The following is a 21,375-nucleotide window of genomic DNA, read 5'->3' as shown; positions in this document are numbered from 1 at the left end:
AAGGTGTGTTTGTATTTGGGTTGTGCTCCCAGGGCCCCTGCCAGGGTAAAACTCCACCTGGTGACTCCTGTTGGACCTCAGGTGGGTCCCAAACCACGGAGGTGTTGGAGCTGTCGGGAATTAACAGCTCCGTGTGTGTTAATCCTCCTCTCCCTGCTCGGGAGCAGCAGTCAGCTCCCTCCTCCAGCCCTGCGTCCCTCGGGATGCATTCCCAAGGCAAGGCAGCGAGGCTGGAGCTCGCTGAGGCACCCGGAGCACCCAGGAAAGGGAGGCTCAGCCCAGCCTCAACTCTGACACATGGGACGCTCTGCATGTCCCAGGCAGCGCTGAAGTCTGGCCCAAAACTTTTTCCTCCCCCTCCCTTTCCTTCGGCTCCAGCAGCATCCCGGGATGAGGCTGTCCCCAGCTGCCTCCTCGGGGGAGCATTTCCAGCAGCTCAGCAAGAGAGAAAGGCTCAGCGTGGGGGAGTTATATCATTTATATCATTCTTTATATCATCGTTGTTAAGAGTAGCAGGTATTGATGTACAATGCATCTGTCATCTTATTGTGCTTCCTATGAAAATGTGTGTACATAGTACAGATACCGGAGAGAATTCCACACTTTATACACTTGAAGGCATTCAGAGATCAGTAACAGAAAAAAAAAAATGGCACAAGAACAAGGCCTAAATGCTACTGGATGGGTATCTACACTGGCATGATGCATATAGATATATATATATATATGTACACATATATATATAGTCATATATATTATATATAAGAAATATAAAATGCCGATGACATAATAACAAAAAAAGCATTTTCTTCAACAGGTGAGCCTCAAGGTCAAATCCCAGCCCCATCTTTAAAAGCTTGAATGGGAAAGAGAAAGAAAGAAAATAAATAAATGAAACGCGATGAAACATTAGGAGAAATCCATAAGAAAATTTATGGATGTGGCTGACCCATTGTCTTTGGGTGATCGCTGGATACAAAGGACTGACCCCCAGTTCCTAATTTTGGTCAGGAAGCAAATAATAAGAATAAAAATGACAAGAATAAAAACAAAACTGCAGTTTAGAAACAAAAATCACTAAAAAGACTTATTGCAAAAGCTCTTAAAGATAAGTAGCACTTGGGCCCGGGGAGGCCTCTGGCCTGGGGGCTGGGAGATGGGCTGGGGGGCCAAATGGGGACCCCGGGGGGGAGTGGTGGGTGCTGGCAGGTCCGGGGGGCAGCGACTCGGCGGCCACGGACCCCCAGCCAGGGCAGGGCTGTGCCGGGGAGGGGCAGCGGCAACCCTGGGAACCCACAGACACCCCAAACCCCCCGGGGCAGCGGCTGCCGGGGGCTCAGCGGGGCCGGAGCTGTGGCCCCAGAGCCCCCTGTGAGCCCCGGGGGGGTTGGGGCTCTGGTGCCCACCCAGCCACGGTGGTGCCAAGGGGGTGTCCCCGGCTGGGCCCGGCTGGGGGCTGCAGCCAAATGGGGCCAGGGGTTTCCTTCTGCCTTTCTCCCCGAGGATGGCTGGGTTTGGGGCCACAGGGTTCCCTGGGGACGGGAGGGACTGCGGGACAGTGCTGGCACTGGCCAGGCTGCCCAGCGCCCAGGAGGGGTGGGCGGGGAGGGACAGTGCCCGGTGTCCTCAGAGCCGAGGTGGCAGCTCCCAGCTGAGCCCCCTCGGTGCTCCCGGGGCTGATCCCGGGGCAGATCCCAGGGCAGGGAAGACGTTCTGGACAGGTGGAGGAGCTGCGTCTTCGTGCTGGGAGCGCCCGGGCGAGGCTGGGCTGCGGGTCCCGGGGACAGAGGAACTCTCCTGGAGCTCCCGGCCTCTGCCCCGTGCCGGGCACGCCGGGGGCTCCTCGATGATCCCCCTACCAGGCACAGGGGGCCCAGCAAGCACGGCCAAGGCATTGGAGTAGGATGAGCATGGAGACGACGGAGGACAGACGGACAGGGCTGTGGATGGAGACTGCGGCCGAACGGCTGCTTCTTCTTGGCTTCTGGGTTTTAGTTAAAAAGGCCGAGGGGCGCCAAGGGGGAGCCGGGGCAGGCCCGTGCCCTGGCCCACTGTGCGTGTCGCTCCCGCTGCGCGGGACGGCCGGGCTGGAGCGTCCTGGAGTCTCTGAAGGAGCAGGGCAGGCACAGAGCAGCTGCCGCGGCGGCTGCGCCAGGGTCCGGCATTGCCCGACCCCACTGCCCGCCCCGAAATCCGAGGCCGTCGCTCTTGTCCGTGTCCCACCGTGCCGAGGAGCAAAGGCCCCCTAGATGTGTCTCTCCGCTGGCGCTGGCGGGGAGAAGGGCAGCTCTCGCAGGGCTTTGGTAGCTCAGGTTGTACATCCAGACGTCGGTTAGCAGGTGAAGTCCTCAAAGGTGCCCCGGGCCGGGTGGTGAGGTAGGATGTTGGCTGCGTACGTCATGCCTGCTGGGTGCCCCCGTATGCTTTCACAGGGATTCTGCAGGATAAATGGGATGTTGGGGTCGCTGGTTTCATCCAGGTCCTTGCACAGACCCAGCGTTATCCCCCCCAGCATCTCTGCCTGGCCCCTCTGCGCCTTTCCCAAGCGCAGCCCAAAACGGTGACTGCCCACCCACAGCAGCAGGAGGGGACAAGCAGGAGGGGACAAGCAGGAGGGCACCGTGCTGTGCCCCGCACTCACGTGGCGCTTCACGTCGTCCATGCTCAGTGCGACGCCCTTGTCTGGGTTGCTCCTCTTGTGGTTCTTGCGGCACTTGCCCCGCCGGCACAGCCGGTGCTTTATCACCTGCCAGAGCCACATTTCAGCACCGTGGGGCTCAGGGGTGGCTCTTCCCCATGTCCCACACGAACACAGCCATGGGATGGAGGAGACGCTCACCTCATAGGCGTAATCGAACAGCTCCAGGACTGTGAGGATACTGGCCCCAATGAACAGCCCCATCTGCCCTCCAATGTCACCTGCAGAGGAGAGGGAAGCCGTCAGGGTGGCCTGAGTCCAGAGTCGGGTGGCAGAGGGAGCAGAGAAAGGGGCAGAGCTCGTCACCGCTGTGACCGGTGCCTGGTCATGGCAGAGCACGCCCTGCTCCACATCCGTGCTGTCGGCACATCCCGGTGCCTTGGGAACAGGACCACGGTGACAGGGACAGCACGAGACCCCCTCGCTGGGGGACTCTGGCTGGGGACTGTCACAGGGCTCCCCACAGCCACCAACACTCACCCAGCAAGCCAGCCACCTCGTATGCCTTCTTCTGCTCGATCGTCTCGTAGTTCAGGGCTTCAAAGAAGATATCCAGCACCAGGATGTTCTCCCTGTGCAGGACAGAAGGGACATCAGGCTGAGGTTTGGGATGGAGGGACCAGGGGGTGCCCTGCCGCCGCGGCCGCAGCGCGTTACCCGATGTACTGCTCCGACTTGTTGTACTTCTTGGCCAGGTATTTGGCCGAGGCCTTGCTGGGAATCTTGACCATGGAGAGCTCTTTGCCGTAGCGGGTCATGTTGCAGGGCATCTCACAGATGCAGTACTCATTGTCCTTCTCCACCAGGAAATCTGTGCACGGAGAGAGGGGGATGGAGAGATGGAGAAACCCAACACCCGCAGCTCCGTCCCACGGGGCCGGGCAGCCTCACCTAAGGCCGGATCCGCACACTCCTTGTACTGCTCCGGGGTGCAGTAAGGGGCATCGCCTGGGGAGACACAGAGCAGGTTTTCCAGGTGGGACCACACTGGAGGGCTGGGCCAGGGCCGGGCTGGGCGCGGGGCTCACCTGGCATGTGCACCATGCGGCAGTTGCAGTTCTCCACCAGGTACCGGGTCTCGCAGTCGATCCGGCAGGCTGTGATGCTGTAGGTGTCGTAGAACTCCGAGTCACCCGCCACGGCCTTGCAGTCGCCCCAGGGAGGCGGCAGGTAGATGAGCTGGAAGGGGAGAGAAGCCAGGAGTGAGGAGAGAAGCCCTCCCAGCCCCCAGCGTGGCAGGGGACAGACGCCCTGGTGGCATTGGTCCCCAGGACCGGCTCCTCCTCTGAATCCAGTGTGGGGACAGGGGCACAGTGAGGAGGCTCTGCTCCCGCAGCGCAGGGTGGGAGGGGACATCCCAGACCTGCCCAGTTCCTACCCGCTGCTCCTGGCAGGACACAAAGGTCTGGAAGCCGGGGGCCACCCCGAAGCCCAGCTGGTCGATCAGCGGGGGCTCGTCCTGGCTGTGGATCTGCACCTTGATCCCGGCTTCAAACGAGGTCTCATCTGTGGCAGAGAGAAGCGAGGTGAGCATGGCACTGTCCCTGCTCTGAGGGGCTATGCTGAGCCTGCTGTGAGAGGCACCACAACTTCTGCCTCCCACGCTTCCCCTGGGCCAAGTCATTCATCCACGTGTCCATCCATCTGTCCATCTGTTTGCTGCTCCACGTCCTTGCCCCCTCCACTCCACCCCGACCCCCCTGCTCCACACCCAGGAGCGTGGCAGGGAAAGTATTTGCCTCTATTTATAAACAAGTGATGGCTGCGTGTCTAAACGATGGGGAGTTGCCATGGCAAAGAGCAAAGACAAGGAGGAAAAGGGAAAGAAAAGACCAGAAGTGATGAGAAATGGAAGGAGGGAACAGGAGGGAGCCTCAGGATGTGGATCTGTGGTCTGGGGAGCTGGGAAGGGGCTGGGCAGCACCCCAGGAGCTGCCGGTGACTGAGTGGACCTGCTGGGGCAGTGGGTTACCTGTTTCCCCCCACACCGGCAGGTACTCGTCCTGCTGGATGTCCAGCATGATCTCCAGGCCATTGCCAGTGCCCCCCTTCATGGTGATCAGCCGGGGCTTCCCGTCCTGCCCCGCATTGAAGGTGTAGCACTTCCCGTAGCGGGTGAAGACCTGCAGGAGAGGACACAGGGCTGAGGCTGAGCCCCTCTGCACGGAGCCAGGAGAGCATCCCCAGCCCCAAAACTCAGCCATCCCAGCCTGGGCATGGTCCAACCCGGGCTCCTGACCCAAGGGATCTCTCAGTGTTGGAACTGCCCTGGTGGAGGATGAGATGCTCCCACAGGGATGGACTCAGAGGAGACACTGCAGATTTACAGCACCTCGGCCCCAGAGAGCCCACGGCAGCTGTGGCTCCCCAAGGAGCCTGATGCCTGCACCGGTGCCTCCTCCAAGCCCTCCTCCATCCCTGCAGAGGACGGGGCTGGGCAGGATCCTGCACCCTCCCATCCCTCCTCGGCCATTCCAGCTCTCGCCTCCGGCAGCCGGCACGGCCCCAACACCACGGAGCTGCTGCCAGCCTGGGCAAGGGGCATGTGAGGGCAGAGGGCTCAGACCACATGGTGCTCCACAAGCCCTGATGCCACCAGGATGGAGGTGTCAGGCACCTCCTTAGCAAGCACAGCCCCGGGGATCCTCTCCATGTCCCGCCAGCGGGTCTCCACAGCCGGTGCCATCCCCAGCTCTGGCAGACAGGGCTGAAATATCAGCCTGTCCCTGAGCAAGCTCCAAGGGCAGCATCACCTGCCGTGCCTGATCCGACACCAATCAGCTCCGGAGCTGCTCCCCATGCCGGGCCACCCTGGGGCTACTCACCGGCGCAAAGTCCCTGGGGCCGCAGCGCTGGCCGCGGTAGCTGCAGCTCAGCAGCATGTCCTCCAGCTGGTGGCAAGTGCGGTTAAAAAACCCGTACAAATTTAGGGGCTCGTCCTCCTCCCAGGGGCCAGGCTGGGCCGGGGTGAAGCCCAGCTCCATCCCAGGCTCGTAGTCGACCAGGGGGGCCAGGTAGAGCAAGTCCTCGTGGCTGAGCTGCGAGAGCCGCACACGGTTGATGTTGCAGAAGGTGACGGCGGGGAAGGTCATCTCGGGGCTGTCCTCCTCGCTGAGCAGCGTGACGTGGTGGTACTCCAGGTAGTAGGCGATGCGGTCGGCCACCTGGTAGAGGAAGACGGAGAGGGAGAGGAGGAAGGCCAGCGCCCACAGCGCCTGCCGGGCGCCCAGGCTGCCCTCCACGAAGATGTGGCTCAGCCCATGCAGGGTGCAGCTGCTGGCAAAGGCCACGAAGTCCGTGGTTGCCCCTGTGTCCTCCTCGTCCTCTTCATCCTCGTCCTGCCCGTATAGGAACTCGTCTGCTCCATCTTCTCCCTTCCCAGTGGCTGCAGCATCTTCTGGTCCTTCCTCACTGGAGAAGGAGATGGTGCAGAATATCTGGAGAGGCATTGCCCGGCCTAGGGGTCCCAGCTGTAGTATGGAGGTCCTGGCTCTGGTGTGGGGGTCCTGGCCCCTGCCACAGCCTGGGGGTCTTCAGTCAGTTCCTCGGTGGAGAGGAGCTGGGGAGAGCAGGGGAGGGGGAAGGGGCAAGTTCAGAGAGGAGAAACGGCGAAGGGAAAAGGAGTGAGGCAAGCGGGAGTGAGGGAGAGGAGCAGAGGGATGCTCGGGGTATATCAGGAGCAGAAGGAGGGGAGGAGGAGCGAGGGGCGGATCCGCGGGCTCCCCAGGCCCCCCGGGACTGGCCGGTTGCGGCTGCCAGGACGGAGCAGAGACGTTGCTGGCTCCAGAAGCGCCGTGGGAGCTCCCAGTGCTGCCGGGGGCCCGAGGGGCTGCCGGGCTGGGGGCACACAGTGTGTGCGTGTGCAGGTACCCGGCACTGCGTCCCCACGCCGTGCCCTCCGTCCTTGCGTGGTCTGGCCCTGGCAGCCCAAGCGGCTGCTCCAGCCAGGCCCTCCCCGCTGGGTCCCCGGCTGTCTCCAGAGCCGCCATATGCCAGGCTCTCTGCACTCGTCCTCAGGGCAGCTGGAGCCAGAGGTTTTCCCAAAATGCCTGTGACACTGTCCTGGTTCAGGAAGGATGCTGTGGCGTCCTCACACTCCTCCCGCCCTGGCAGTGCCCATCCCTGCAGGCTCATCCTGCTGTGCCACAGGGCACATGAGAATCCAGCAAGTCCAACGTTTCGAGCGGTGTGAGGTCCATCCTCCTCCAAGCAGGGCTGGTCTGGGCAGGATTTGGGCACTGTTCAGGCAATGAGTCCTTCTGCAGAGCCCAGGCAGTGCCGGCTATGTCACCTCGCGCTTCGGATCCCAGTGGGGCATAGGGAGCCACCTCTTCCCTCAAGGAATGGCATCCAGGCCTTGTGCTGCTGGGCTGGGGGTCCCAGAGAGCAGCTCTGGTGCAGGATGCTGGATGGAGCCGGCGGCTGCCAGGAGCACGGGCGTCTCCTCTCTGCAGCAGCGCAGCCCCTTCTCGTGGTTTGCTGTTTTCCTGTACTCAGCACTTTATAAAAGCATCCAGAGACCACAGAGCAATCTCCAGCCCCATCCCGGCACCGCCGTCACTGGCCCGGGGGGAGAATCTAAATCCGGCAGCACCTGGCTGTGCAGGGGCTGGATGGGAGGTTTGGGCTGCTGCCTGCGTGGGAGAAGCTCACCCCAACCCCTCGGTTCGGCTGCTGTGTCTCGTTCCCCTTGCACCCTGCGGGGTTCCCAGTCCCTGAGCACATCCCAGTGCAGATGGACGCCACAAATTGGGAGAAAAAACCAGTCAGGAACTCAGTAAAAATCTGGCCTGGTACCAGCACAGTTATCTGCGATTCCTGGGCAGGTGATGCCAGTGGAACAGGCACTGGGGATCCCTGCTGGGGACAGTGATCCGTGATGTGACAGTGGGTTGTCCCATCCTGGGGCTCCCCAAGCTCAGAATGCCCTTCAGTAGGGCCCTTGTGTAAGAGGGACACTGGCAGATGCCACTTGGGGGCCTGCAGAAAGGGTGGATGACCTTGGGGACGAGCACCAGAGCCACAGGATGAAATTTCATCAAGCCAAGATCAAGGTTACACCTTTTGGGAGCATCCCAGAGAATCTGAGATGAAAACTCCTCCTGGGAAAGAGGGTCAGGAAGGTGGATTGGGTGGCTGGGAGCCACCAGGACATGGGCGCCAGGTCACACGTGCCCTGTGGGCACCTGATGGGGATGAGCTGCAGCTGCAGGGAAGGGCTGGGCTGTAGCAGCATCAGGGATGCTCCTGGGAGGGGGTTTGGGAGAGCTGGGCTGGTTCAGCCCTGTGGGAGCAGGCTGGGAACACGCGGGGCTGATCCCACACAGACTTGCACTGGAGGATGCTCTTGACAGGGAGGAGCAGGTAGGAGCTGTCTGGGGCTGGGATTTCTGGTGCTCCCAGCTCTGGGACTGAGTTCCTGTGCCATGGCTGTAGCGGGGAGAGGAGAAGGGAAATGGAATTAAGGAACTGCAGGTTGAGAGGGTTGTTTAGCCCTGTAGGTGAGCGGTGCTGCCCGGGACCAGCAGCCAGTCCCTGAGGGTGCGAGCGAGGGGCGGATCCGCTCCCTCGGCGCGGGGAGGTTTAATGTGTCTTCTTGGGAGCAATTGCAGCAGGGAGAGAGCGAGAAAGATGCTGTAATGAAAACATTCCATCATCGACTGGGGCCATTAACCTGCCTCGCTCGGCTTAAACAGCTCGCGGGGAGCGCCAGGGCCGGTTGGCAGCGGGGCGGGAGGACGAGAGCGGCCCGGCTCCGGTTACCACCACCTGTCCCAGCGGCGACACCCGAGCCGGGGTGAAGGTGACCGGGGACGGCCGCAGCCGGGAGCGCGGAGGCACCAGCGCCAAGGGGAGAGTGTCCTGACCCCCAGATCGGGGACAAACGGCGACCCCGTGTTGCAGGCAGGGGGGTGCGGCCCTGGTTTGTGCGAGTTTTGGGGATGCTGGAGGAGTCCTTGGGCTCGTTCCAGCTCCTCCCTCGCCAGGAGTTATTTTTACCCTCTCTCAGGTAAAGCTTTGGCGGGGGCGAGGGACGGGGGATGCTATAATTAGCCGTGACATCAGCCCCCGTGGCGGGTGCTGGGATGATGCCGCCGCACCCGACCCGGCGCTGGGACCGGGGAAGCTCCGTGCCCTCCTCCCCGCCCCAGAGAGAGATGTGGGATGGGAGAAGGAGATGGGTTTTTCCTGCCTCCAGCACTGTGTTTGGCCACTGTCCCGGGGCGGTTCGGCCCCGCTTGCTGTTCTGCAGCTCCTCACGGGCCTGGGAAAGGAGGTTCCCCGGAGCGGGGGAGCACGGAGGCGGCGGGGGGGAAGCGGGAGCGGGATTTGACGGCAGCAACAGCACATTTCACAGCCTGTCACGCTTTAATGGCAGAGGAGATCAAAGCCGGGATGGAGTTATTCATAGAGATAAACCAATCCCCGAGGAGGCGAGGAGAAAACAACATTGCAAGCTCTGTTATCCCAGGTCTCCGAGCCCCGGGGAGGCTGTCGCAGAAAGCGCCCCGGGAGCTGGACTGGCTGAGCCGGGGCTGAGCTGCCCACGTCATCCCTGGGGGTGCCCGGAGGTCGGAGCTGGCTGCTGGGAAGGGAGGGGGGTGAGGTGCAGCCCCGCGGCAGCCAGAGCAGCACGTGGGGATGGACATTTGGGGCAGATGGAGACCCCACAGCTGGGCTGTCCTGCTCCCACCACGCACCCGGCTGTGCGAATCGAAAGGGAGAAAAATGAGGTTTTCCACGTGTCTTGGCCCAGGGATGCGCTTTGCAGCTCCCGGAGCTGCCAAGATGGTGGTGGAGGCACCGGCAGTGCTGCCGCCGTCGCTCCGGGCGGGATGAGCCGCTCTGGGACGGCTCCAGGGCTGCAGATCCCTCCCTGACCCTGGCGAGAGACAGAGCAGAGGCAGCCAAGCAAGGTGGGATTGCCCCGGCAGGCGGGATCTGTGCCGGGACTAATCCTGCGCCCCTTATCAGATGCTGCCACCTTGCCTCGGCTCGCTCCGCCAGCCAAGCCGGGCGCAGCTTGTGTTATCCGGCCCTTTATCCCCCAGATTAGACGCTTCACAGTGGATTAGCATGTCACATTCTAATGCAGAAAAATTGATGATTAAAAAGGAGTTTTTCCTCTGTATTATTCCCCACCTCCGCCTCCTCTCCACCCCGTCCCCGCGGGCCCACCAGCCCCAGCCGTGGTGACCGGTGATGCCGCGGCGCTGGGGATGCCGGAGTCGCATCCCTGGATCAAACAGGGGATGGGAAACAGGAGCCAAAGGTGCCTTTTTCACGGCGCATCCCGGCTGCTTCTGGTGGCGGGGTCCGGTACTCCAGGTCCCTGTGCCATTCCAGCCCCGTGTCCCCGGCTGCAGACTCAGCACCTGCAGCGCAGGACTTTAATAAAAAGCACATTATGGTGAGTAATGTGCTAAGTGGACTTCATTATAGAGCCAGGGCCTCCCTGGATCCCGTTGTTCCATATGATTTCATATCAGATGAGCCTTATCTCCTCTCCAAACGCTTCCATTTAAACTCTATTAATCTCTGAAAGCTTTCCTGGGCAAGCTCTTCCCAGCCAGCCCTGCCGGGTGCCAGTGCTGCTGCCCCAGGCACTGAGGCCACCTGCAGCCACGCTGGCCCGGAGTCTTGGGGACCTCAACCGGGACCCCCCCGCAGCTCCGTGGGCAGTCGAGCGCGTCCCTGGAGCCTTGGCTGTGATCCGCCGTGACGGCTCCGCAGCCGCCGCGTCCTCCTCTCCAGGACCTGTTTATGCTCCTGTAATTGAACCAGTTTGTGCTGCTGAGAGCTTCCCGGTGATTTGCCCGCCGGCAGTGTCCCTTTGTGCCGTGGACGGGTCACCAGGACTCTGCCAGGACGCGGAGGGTGCTGCCGAGGTGTCGCTAATTCCCGTGCATCCGGGATTATTCCTGTGGACCCTGATCCCGACGCCTTCCCGTGTTTCCTGCCGATCACGAATTCCCCGTAAGCAGGTTGCAATTTTTTCCGACATCCTTCACAATCGCTCAGACAGTTCATGCAGGCAGATTCGAGCCGGCGGTTTTATCGGAGGGGGGAAGATACCCATGGTATTCCGGTCTGGTTTCCTTGCTGTGCTCGCTCGCTCCAGTTCCGCACGTATCACGCTTTTCAAATCTAATCTAATCCAAGCAGAGCAGTCACACAGCCCCAGCATGTGGTGGCTCTGGAGGGGTCTCCCTGTCCCTGCCAGCAGAGCAGGGGTTTAAAATCCCTGATAAAGCACAGAGTGGGTGGGAACAGCCTGCCCCAGCTCAGTCCTTGGGGTAAGAGCCTGGATACAAACACACCGAACCCTCCATACAGAAAAAAACCCTCCAAAAATAAATAACTGGTTATAATATCCAAGTGTGGGGGCTGTATAAATAAATAAGAGCCGGCAAGGAGCTCCTTGAGCCCTGGCTGGAGCAGGAATTGCAGCGCTGCCTCGGGAGCTCCGGCCAAGCTCCACAGGCGATAAAACACAGGCGGCTCTAAACAGCCAGAGAAATTAAACTGAGGCAAAAGGCCATGAGACAGTTAATTTTCTGCTCTCCCTGTGGAGATCTGTGGCTCCAGAGGCTTGGGGGATCTGCCCCCTCTAGCCCGGCTTCTCCCCACTTGATATCAGGGAGAGTGGGAAAATGGCACCAGGAGGTTCCTGGGCAGGTCCTTTGGAGTCCTCAGAGAGCACCTTGCTATTGCCCAGCCTGGGGCTGGGAAAAACACCAAAGGGAGGCTGAGGGGAACAACTTGGAGCCCCTCAGATGCTGGTGTTGTCCAGGGCTGTGCTTCCAGCCCGTGGATCCCTTGGGACACACGTGCCCAGAGTGCCCTGTCCTCAGCCGTGAAAGCCTCACCTCCATTGCGGTCAGATACCACTTGAAAGCCTCCTCATCTCTTCCAGCAGCCACAGATGCCATTACAGCTTATTAATAATCATTAATAATTCATTTTTTAATGAGTCTTTATGTGCAAAGGCATTGCAAGAGGAACAGCAATGGCCAGAGGTGAAGCTGAGATGCTCTGAACTCTTGGCATGACACCTCTGGCTGTGTTGGACCCCTCCGGGCGTGCCAAGTGCTTTGGGAGTGTGCTGTGACACCTCTGGGTGTGCAAAGTGCTTCGGGGTGTGACATCCCCAGGTGTGCAAGGTGCTTTTTGTGTGTGTGACTCCTCTGGGTGTGCACAGAGTTTTAGGGGTGTGTGACCCCTCTGGGTGTGCACGGTGCTGCTGTGCAGGGGGAGCTGCTGGGGCTGGGCACAGCCCCTGGGCAAAGCCAGCGACTAAATTACACTGGCTGAGCCTGATCCTGATCCTGCAAGTCCTTCTCCTCTAATCCCACCGATGTCCAGAGCTCTGAGGTTCAGGTGCTGGATGCACCATTCACAGCTCTAACGAAGTGGCTGCGAGGTGCAGGCACGTGGTGGCCTCTCGCTGTGCCATGCCAGGGCTGTGTTCTCATGCCTCTTGTTCCTGACCCTCTTTTGCACCGTCTTGGCCAAGATCAGTCGTGGTGGGCTCCGTGGTGCTGGTCCCACACAGCCACGGCGCCGGGGCTGTGCTGTGGCATCGCTGTCCTGCCGCAGAGGGAGAGTGAAGTGCAGCCGGCTTCCCACAAGAGTTCCCGTCCACGTTCGTGTCGGTGTGGGGTGAGCAAAGCCACAAGCAGCCGAGGGCTCCCCGGTCCTCCCGCCTGGCCAGGTCTGGGAACGCTCGGGTGAAGCTGGGGCAAGGAGGCAGCCGAGGAGCAACGCGTGAGTGTCTCTGCTCCGTGCCCGAGGGCGAAACAGCTCACGGCTGCTTTCTGGATGATTTGCTTTGAGCAAAATACAGTGATACTGGAAAATCTCTGAGCTGCCGAGCTCAGAACAGAGTCGGGGCTCTCCCAACCCGCTGCACTTCCCGGGAGAGCCGAGTCACCACCAGCAAACGGCTGCGGTCCCGTGCGTGGCGGCTCCTCTGCTCCATCACCTCCGATTATCTCGCGCCAGGCAGCCCATGTCCCGCTGGGTTTGCTTCATTCGTCTGGAAATCGGGGCAACCTCTGGGGTCAAACTCTGCTGCTGTTCGGCTGCAGAGAGAGGCCGATATGAGGGATGAGCCCGGGTGGAGTTTGTCGATGATCCAGGTGGGGATGCTCGGCTGGGCCCCCGGGAGCACCACCAGGATGCCCGAGGTGAATCAGTGCTCGGAAACAATGGATACAAGCCAGCAGTTTCCAACGCTTATAAGTTATTTAGGAGCCTGTGTGCCGCTTTAAAAAGTGATTTGCATAAATCACTCAAATGTCTTACAGAATTTGTAAACGAACCGGCTCCGCTGGGGACCGTGGCGGGAGCTGCTGGGGCTCGGAATGCTGCTGGGAAGCAGCCCCAAACCAGAACGGGACTATCTGGGGCCAGTGGCCGTGCCTGGTGCCCACACGCTGTCCCCAAGTTGTTTTTCCAGAGCCAGATGGACCCATGCGGTTTGTTTATTAACTGTCAAAAGCTCCAGGAAATGTCTGGGTATCAGTAATTCCCGCGCCCGGTCTCTCCAGCTGTGTTGGAGATGCTTCTCACTCCGGCTCCGTGATTATCCACTAACGCTGCGCCACGGGGGAGCTCCGCTCGCCACGGGGCTCCGGGGCTTGTGACTGCCGCGGGGCCGTGTGGGGCCACGGGGGGCTGTGGCTGGATTTGGGGTCCCCTGGAAGGGGCTGGCGCTTGGATCCTGCGGGGCTGAGAGCCAGGGGAGAGCAGGGGCCCGGCAGCACCCCCGGGCTGAGCACCCCTGAGCGTGTCCTACCGTGCCCGTCCCTCTGAGCTCCCACGGGTGCTGCAGGACACCCCAGCACTCTCCAGCCGGGCAGGTTTGCAGCACACAAGGGTTTTTTTTCCAGGGGTGTTCCCGGGGTGGCAGGAACAGAGCTCTAACAGCCCCTGGCTAGAGCGAGGTGGGCTGTGGGCTGAGCAGGGAGCCCAGTGGTGCAGAGAGGTTTTGGGGGAGCAGAGGGGCACACATTGGGGTTTAGCAGGGTCTGAGGGGCACAGCAGGATCTGGCGGTGTCTAGTGGGGTTCACCAAGGTGCAGTGGGGTCAGAAGGAGGGTGGGGAGGCTCAGCAGGGAGCAGTGGGGTGCTGTGGGGAACAGGATCTGTTCTCCACTGCAGGAGCTCCTGCACTGCTCTGGAGATGGGAGGAAGGAGGAGCGTGGTTGGGCTTTGCTGAGATTGCTGCAGACCCTTCCCGCTCCCTCCCTGCCTCTGTCTCTCTGTGCACCCGGTGTTTCCAGGGCAGAGGATGCAGAATCCAATGCAAAAGGCAGCGGCATGATCTCCACGTCAAACTCAATTCTCCCTAGTGCCAGCTCAGCCCTGGAGCCTCATGGAAACAGTCCAGAGGTCTTAATCCTCTCCAGCTCATCGAGGCTGTCCCGTGCACACTGCCCAGGGCTCCAGGCTCAGCCACTGTGCCCCACAGCAGGACGGCGACAGGGAGCTTGGGATGGGGCTCTCCCTGGGATGGGTTCACGGGGTGTGAGAAGGAAAAGCTACAAATGCACATTGTGCCACCCCAGGCACAACTGCTCCTGTCCCCCCTGGCTGCACCGACCACCCAAAAGGGGCTTTCCAAGCACGGGGCACCTTCCTGAGGTTTCCTGCAGCCACAGTTCCCATACCAGGGTGTGGAGAGGAGGCTCATCCTCTGCCTTTCTCCTTTTTCCCTGGGATGAAGAGAAAATTCCTGGGGTTTAGAGCCCAGAGATGGGACCCCTGGGCCTTCCCATTGCTGGGTGAGGCGCAGATCCCCGTGGATGTGCGAGGCTCCAGGGGAACCTCACGGTGCGGGAAGGAAGAGCGAGCAGGGAGCTGGGGGGGCCGCGAGTTCCCGCAGCGGAGGGAGGACTCCAACTCATAAATAATGAAGTAGGAAGAGGGAAACATTGATCCGTGCTGCTAATGAGGGTGTCAGGGAGTGTGGCCCTGAGCCGGGGCGACAGTGAGGGCCAGCCCCCTCCTGCAAAGGAAAATGTGTCTGTCCCCTGCCTGTGCCATCCCTGTGTGAGGCTCTGGGCACGGCCCTGGGGATGGGGACAACTCAGCCCCTGTCCCTCAGGGCTGTGTCCTGAGGGAGGTCAAGACTTGCCCCTCAGGGCTGTGTCCTGAGGGAGGTCAAGACTTGCCCCTCAGCTTTGTGTTTGCCTCTCCAGGCTTTAAGGTCATGCCAGGATTTTGGGACTGAGGGGAGGAGATCACAGCACCTCCCTGAGCATCCTTGTCCCTGTCCTGGCCTGCTGCAGGGGAGGAGCTTTGGTGGACACCAAACACCACCCTGGTGCTGGAGGGGCTGTGGAGAGCCAGGGCAGAGCTGGGGTGGGCCAGTGGTCCCCCCCTGGTCTTTTTAGAGGGTTCACTCTCCAGTACGGGATGAGTCTGAGCCTGGTCAGCTCCACTGGAGTGTCCCTGCACAAAGCTCTGGGGAACACCGGCCGGGGGGCACATGGAGGGGGATGAGCAAGGCCGGGCCCCCTGATGTGGCTGGTGATGGCGTAGGATGAAAGAGGAGGTGGGAAGAGCTCACATCATCCCAGGATGGGCTTCCCCACAGCATCCGGCACGAGCCCTGCGTGCCGGGGGGCCCTGTCCTGGCTGCAGGTGATGCTGAGAGCTGACCTGGGGGGGCTGAGACCAGCCCACAGCCCCCCTGGACTGCTCCTGGGCGGGTGCTTTGGGGGGCACACAGGCAGTGCCCCCAGCACGGGGGGTCCCTGCTGTGGTGCCGCTGCTCCCCCACCCCAGCAGCACGAGGGGGGACCCGGGCAGGAGGCGGCTCCTGCTCTGCCTTACGGTCACCCCAGGTATTCCAGCTCGGCAGCCCCTCACTTGCACTCGCCGCAGCTGCCCCGAGCCCTCCCTTTGGCCGGGCACAGATGAGGCGGCACCGCGGCGTGTGTGGCCCTGGCGCTGCCGCCCCTCCTGCGCCAGCCAGCAGCGTGCGGCCGGCATCGCGCCCCCCAGCCGGCCCCAGGACCCCCCCTGGCCCCACTGACCTCCAGGCTGTCCCCATTGACCTCCAGGCTGTCCTCACTGACCTCCAGGCTGTCCCCATCAACCCCCTGCTTGTCCCCATCCGCCCTAGGCTGTGGGGTCTGGGCAGCCCCCCAAAGCCTCCCTGGAGAGATCTCTCTCTGTCCCCTCTGGATCAGTGACAGGACAGGGGCAGCCCTGGGTGCAAAAAGCATCCCCAGACACTGACGGGGCTTCCCAAAGTGCAGAGGGGACCCAGCCCCTGTGTGAGAAGGTGGGGCCCCGCCGGGGTGGTGTTGGCTGATGCTGCATGCCCAAGTGCTGGTTCCCAGCACCCCCCAGCCTGGCCAGGGCCACCAGGCCCAGGGCAGCACCGAGCCTGGCTCAGCCCGTGGAGGGAGCAGCAAGGCAGCAGGAATTTACTGGTGAAACAATCCCCTAAAAGCTTCTGAGAGTGCCAGGACCCCATCCCAGCACCATCCCAGCCCCACCACGCACAGACCTGCCTGTGCTGGGCTGCAAGGGGACTCCAAAGAGCAACAGAGACATAGCACAGAGCCAGCTTCCTCTAATCAAATCCATTAAATCCTCCCAACCTGCTTGCAAGGAATAATCCAGGCAGGAATAACAAACCAGCTGCGAGTCTGTTTGGCTTTTGCCGGTTGAAGGGGATGCAGAACACAGGGATTTGGAACCACCAGATGAAGGGAGGGAGCTGGGATGAAGGTCCTTGAGGATGGTTCCGCGCAGAAAACGCGACCGTGCCCCGGGAAGAGCCGGCATCAAACAGGGCACAGGCTGGAGCTGGCCCTGCTCGCCAGCCCCGCTGGAAGGGATCCAGCCCCCTCCGGGCTGCAACGTGCCTCCATTTAACAAATAAAACGCCTCATGGCTGACAACAGACACCTGCTCGTGGAAAGAGCCTGTCACGGGAATTTAATGCCAGTGATTAAAACCACCCGAAGTGCGCTGGGACCTGGGCGGCAGCTCCGCATACACCCAGCCATGCTCGGTGTGGGGCACAAGTGAGACATCCCTGGGCTGGTGACGAGGATGGGGACCCCCAACAGCGCAGGGACACAGGCTCCACGCCGGAGCTGCCTGGGAACAGCCGCGGCGGCTGCCGAATTGATTAGGCAGCACCCGAATAGCCGGCACTGTTTCATTCCCAGCTGGATGGGGCCAGGCAGCCGCAGGGATAAAGGCTTTATTGTGCGCTGGATCCACCAGCGCAAGAACAAGCTCGGTGGCAGGGCACAGCACTGAGCCACTGGGACCTGTGTTCCCAAGGGATTCGGCCATCCGTGCTCTCCCTGCTTTTGCACTGGAGCCTCCTCTCCATGGCAGCTTCCAGCCCGGCACGCACAGCCCTGCTTTGCAGAGCCCAAATGAGCTCTGCCCACGTGGGAGCAGCCCACGGAGCTGTACGGAGCCGCACGTGCTCCTGGGGACAACCTGGACCTCCAGAACCCAGCGGCATCCCCTTAGTGATGGTGCTGCCAGTCCTTTCCGAGCCGGAAGGAGGCAGGAGCAGCTACAGGTGGACAAACACCCTCCTTGCATGGGGGAAAGGTGGCACTGGGCAGGGCCCGCAGGTCACTCACCACTTTGAAGTCTTCGGGGGTGCACTGCTCCCCACGGAAGAAGCAGGACAGCAGCATCTCCCGGATGTCGTGGCCGGCCCGGTCATAAAACTCCAGCATGTTGAAAGGTTTGGGCTTGAAGTTTCGGAAGTTCGCCTTGTCCTGCAGGATTTCCAGCTGCTTCTCGTCGGCCGTCTGGGTGTCTGGGATCTCGTATCTTGGGGAAAAGAGCAGGGAGAGGCTCAGGCCCGGCTGTGGCGGCTGCTCCCAGTGGCAAAGGCCATTTGGGGTTCCCAGGAGCTGCGTCTGCCCTGACCCCGGCATGGGCTCAGCACAGTCCCACTTGACATTCCAGAGCATCCAACAGCACAAGCTGGCCCAGAGGCACACGAGAGATGGCAGAAGGATGGATGAGGAGAAGCTGGGCAGTGGCCACGTTCCAAACCCATCCCACTTGCCCCACCGCTGGTCCAGCAGCACCAGCCCTAGTTGAGGCTACCCAGGCACCCGCCCTGTGCCTTTGGTGGTGTCATGGTGAGGTGGTGGCCTTGCTGGGACATGGGCTGAATGTGCTGGGCCTCAGCTCTGCTGTCATGGCTGAAAACCCCTCCCTGAGGCAGGAGTGGGGACAGTGGTGAAGCCCCTTGGCGCTGGTGTGGGCAGGGAGTGCACCAGGCTCTCGAGAGCGGCTTGGCAGCACCAAGGAGCTGCCACAGCCACGGGTGAGAGGCTTCCACAGCCCAAGGAATGGCACCATCTTGGGGTGTGGGTCATGCTCAGTGACTTCACCTGCTGGCACCCCTGGTCTCGCTGCATGGGATGGCACCAAGGACATGGCACTGGAGCCATGTGTGAAGGCACCCAGGACATGGAGCCAGGTGTGCTGGATCAGCCCCACAAGAACCCAGGGTGGCCCTGGCCTTGTTGCATGTGCTGCACGCTGGGGACGGGAGCTGTGCGTGCTGGATCCATCTGGGGCAGCCCAGTGTGGGAGCCACAAGCCCAGGAGCATCAGCAGGAGCTGGTGGCTCTTGGCCGCATCCAGCTGCAGAGCTGGACTAACTGAGATGTCACCTGGGGCCACCTCAAGGCACCGGCACCCACCTGTTATTGAGCAAGGCCAGGAGCTCGCCAGCGTGGTACAGGTCATTCTTGGTCACTCGGCTGAACCGAAACTCGTTGAGGTTGCAGAAGGTGACGGCGGGAAAGGTGAGCCTGGTGGCCGCCACCTCGTCCAGCTTGGTGACGTGGGGGTACAGGAAGTAGTACTGGATGCGGTTGGTGCAGACGAGGGCGAGCAGCGCCAGCGAGCCCAGGAAGCAAAGTGCCCAGACCACGCGCTTCAGCGACAGCCGCTCGTACGAGAAGATGTGCGAGAGCCCGTGCAGGGTGGAGCTGCTGGCGAAGGCCTGGATGCTCACCGGTTGCCCGCTGTCCACCTCCTCCTCGTCCACTTTCAGGTCCATCATGGTCAGTGCCAGCACCCCGGGGTGGCCACTCTGCCGAGAAGGGAGCCCGTGGGTGCTCGGTGCCACGGTGGCCTCGTGGGTGCTGTGGGAGCCCAGCCCACGGCAGCCCCGGGCAGGGACGCGCCCGGCAGTGCCCGCGAGGGGCAGATGCTTTGCTGTGCCCTGCTCTTGCCCCCAAGCCTACATATATATATATATATATACACACAGAGACACGCATATATATATATATATATATATATACATAAATGTATTTATCTGGATGCAGCCTCTTGCATTTCCTCCCCTCCCACCTCCTCCCTGCCCTCCCCATCCCACGGCAGGATTGGGGTGCTGTGTCCCCGCACCCCCCACGTTATCTCCCCCTCCCCTCCCACCTGCCCCCGCTCCCCCTCCGCCTCCCACAAATGGCACCGTCGCATCGACAAACAGATGAAGGAATCAAGGATGCAAACCTGGAATCAGGGCCGGCGGCCGTGGCTGGAGCTGGGTGCGTGCTGCTGTCGCTGCGCCCTGGGAGCCGGGGCTGGGATGAGCCTCTCGCCACCGGCTGGGAACACGGGAGCGGGAGACGTGCAGGCACCGAGGGTGCTGAGGCACCGAGCCCGGCAGCGGCGGGTGAACCGGAAAAGAAGGGGGGGGAATAAAAATAGCCTCGTTGGTACCTTGGTGCAAGCGTGGGAGCGGGGATGCGCCGGGGCCTCGCTCAGCGCCGCGCGGGGGGACCGCAGGCGACCATCGCTGGAGAGGAGGCAGCTGCCGTGTGCGAGGAGATAAGAGGAGGAGAAGGAAGGCGAGCAGGAGGCTGCTTCCCTGCCAAACACATGGATACCTCCCCCTGTGGCTATCTGGGAGCTGGTGATTTCTTCAGATGCATAATCCGCATGAAGTCATTGTCTGAGCGCTGGTGGGGCCGGAGGCCGCGGAGGGGTGAGGGGTGCCGCAGGCCGGTGGGCAGCGAGGAGGAGAAGGAGGAGGAGGAGGAGGAGAAGGAGGAGGAGGAGAAGAAGGAGGAGGAGGAGGAGGAGGAGGAGGAGGAGGAGGAGGAGGGAGAGGCGCAGGAGCGGCGCTCCAGCGATTGCAGGCGCTGGCAGGGGCTGTTGGTGCTGCTGCCGTGTGCATGTGGGTAATGTGTGTGTGCGTGTGCGTGTGCCGCTCCCATCCCCCAGCGCCTTCCAGGGATGCTCCGGCTCCTCGCTCTGCCGGAGCCCCCCGGTCCCCCCACTCAGCCCTGACCCGTCTCTGCCGGGCCACGGCCTCCCCCGCCCTTCAGGCTTCACCCGTGGTGGCCCCAGCGCCGGGGCGGGTGCTGGGACACCCTGGGGTTGGTCCTTTTGGGGGGCACCGGTGGCCTTCCAGCCCCTTTCCGGCCATGGGGCACACGTGTCCTCGAGTGTCCACCCCGGGCTCACCCCGTGCAGCCCCGCTCCGCTGCCTGTGGCTGGTCCCTGTCACCCTTGTCACGACGACAGGAACTGACTCCCCTGGAGGCGCTGGGCCCTTGCCCTGCTCCGGACACGCTGCCCCTTTCCCAGTATCGTCCTTCTGCCGCTGTCCCCGGGTTGCTCCCGGGGCAGGAGGCACCGGCTGCCGGGTGCTCTGCTCCTCCCCGGGGCAGAGCGGGGGGGTTGCACAGCACTGCCCAGATTCCCCCCAGTGCCAGCACATCTCCCACTGCCTCCAGCTGCACCCGTGACTGCCCCGGAGAGCGGGGTGCCCTCGTCACCCGAGCTGAGCCCCCGCGGCAGCGGCTCTGGGTGCGGAGGCTGCAGCAGGCGCCCGCCCACTGCTCCCAGTAAGGTGGCTGCAGTCAAATGGAAAAGGATGTTTCAATGTCCTTTACAAGTGTGATGTTGGAAAGGGACAGCCAGACCCCAGGGCTGTCACGACAAGCTGTGTCCCTGCCCAGAGGTGCCTTCCCAGCACGGTGTCCCCACCTGAACCGCAGCAAATGGGAGCGTGGGCACTTTGGGATCCAGCAGGGTGAGGCACACGTACCCCTGCCCCCAAATCCCACGGCTTGGACACACTTGGTTTGGTCCTTTTCTGGAGCATCCTTTCCCCTGCCCGAGCAGGAGCCCTGGGTTTTACAGCGGGACCTGCTCAGGCGATCTGAGGTGGGGCACAGGGACACCCCCTGAGCCAGTGCCCCCCTTGCTGGGCTCAGGGACAACCCTGCCTGTGCTTGGGGATGTGGCTGTGAGGCTGGGAGAGCAGCATTAGCATTCCCAGTTGGCACCAGCTCTGTCTTTCCCTTCCCGCTCCGTTCTGCAGTCGGCATCGCTCCTTGCCGGGCCGACAGCTGCCTGCTGATAGCTGTCCCTCCATTAGCGCTCCTGATGGGAGCCCGGAGAAGGATGTGTTGCTGGGGTAAGGGATAAGGACATTTAGAAAGTGGTTGTTCCCCCCCTCCTTCTCTTCTTCCAGATGAGAAGTCGCTCTGTGCAGTGGTTTTATTGACGGTAAATCCCCCGGCAGCGCAGGCTGGGCAGGGAAGGAGGAGGTCTCAGGCTGGAGCAGGTGAGCACGTGGACGTTCTTGGGAGTCCTTGACTTCCAGCGCACAAGAAACCCCAGGGAAGAGGCTCTGCTGCATCCCCTGGA

At 61.8% G+C, this 21,375-nt stretch overlaps 1 protein-coding gene across 4 annotated transcripts; it reads right to left on the bottom strand.

Moving 5' to 3' along the window:
- Positions 1-460: 460 nt before the first annotated feature.
- ASIC1 (acid sensing ion channel subunit 1) lies at positions 461-19,914 on the bottom strand. 4 transcript variants are annotated; one of them, XM_032093999.1, is made up of 13 exons: positions 19,438-19,914; positions 19,228-19,322; positions 18,408-18,802; positions 17,325-17,520; positions 4,671-4,821; positions 4,077-4,204; positions 3,727-3,877; positions 3,590-3,646; positions 3,356-3,509; positions 3,179-3,270; positions 2,840-2,919; positions 2,642-2,746; positions 461-2,437 (listed from the first exon to the last, which is right to left on the bottom strand). In XM_032093999.1, exons 3-13 carry the CDS (start codon positions 18,770-18,772, stop codon positions 2,333-2,335), a joined length of 1,584 nt encoding a protein of 527 aa, XP_031949890.1. In that variant the 5' UTR covers positions 18,773-18,802; positions 19,228-19,322; positions 19,438-19,914; the 3' UTR covers positions 461-2,332. The 4 variants fall into 4 exon arrangements, with proteins under 4 accessions (XP_031949890.1, XP_031949891.1, XP_031949889.1 ...); XM_032094000.1 differs by having other exon boundaries at positions 19,228-19,285; XM_032093998.1 differs by having other exon boundaries at positions 19,228-19,914.
- Between the last annotated feature and the right edge of the window lie 1,461 nt (positions 19,915-21,375).

Source organism: Corvus moneduloides, chromosome 30 (genome assembly GCF_009650955.1).
Source record: "Corvus moneduloides isolate bCorMon1 chromosome 30, bCorMon1.pri, whole genome shotgun sequence".
NCBI lineage: Eukaryota > Metazoa > Chordata > Aves > Passeriformes > Corvidae > Corvus > Corvus moneduloides.
Note: the sequence above shows the minus strand (reverse complement) of the source record. Positions and strands in the feature narration are given on the sequence as shown.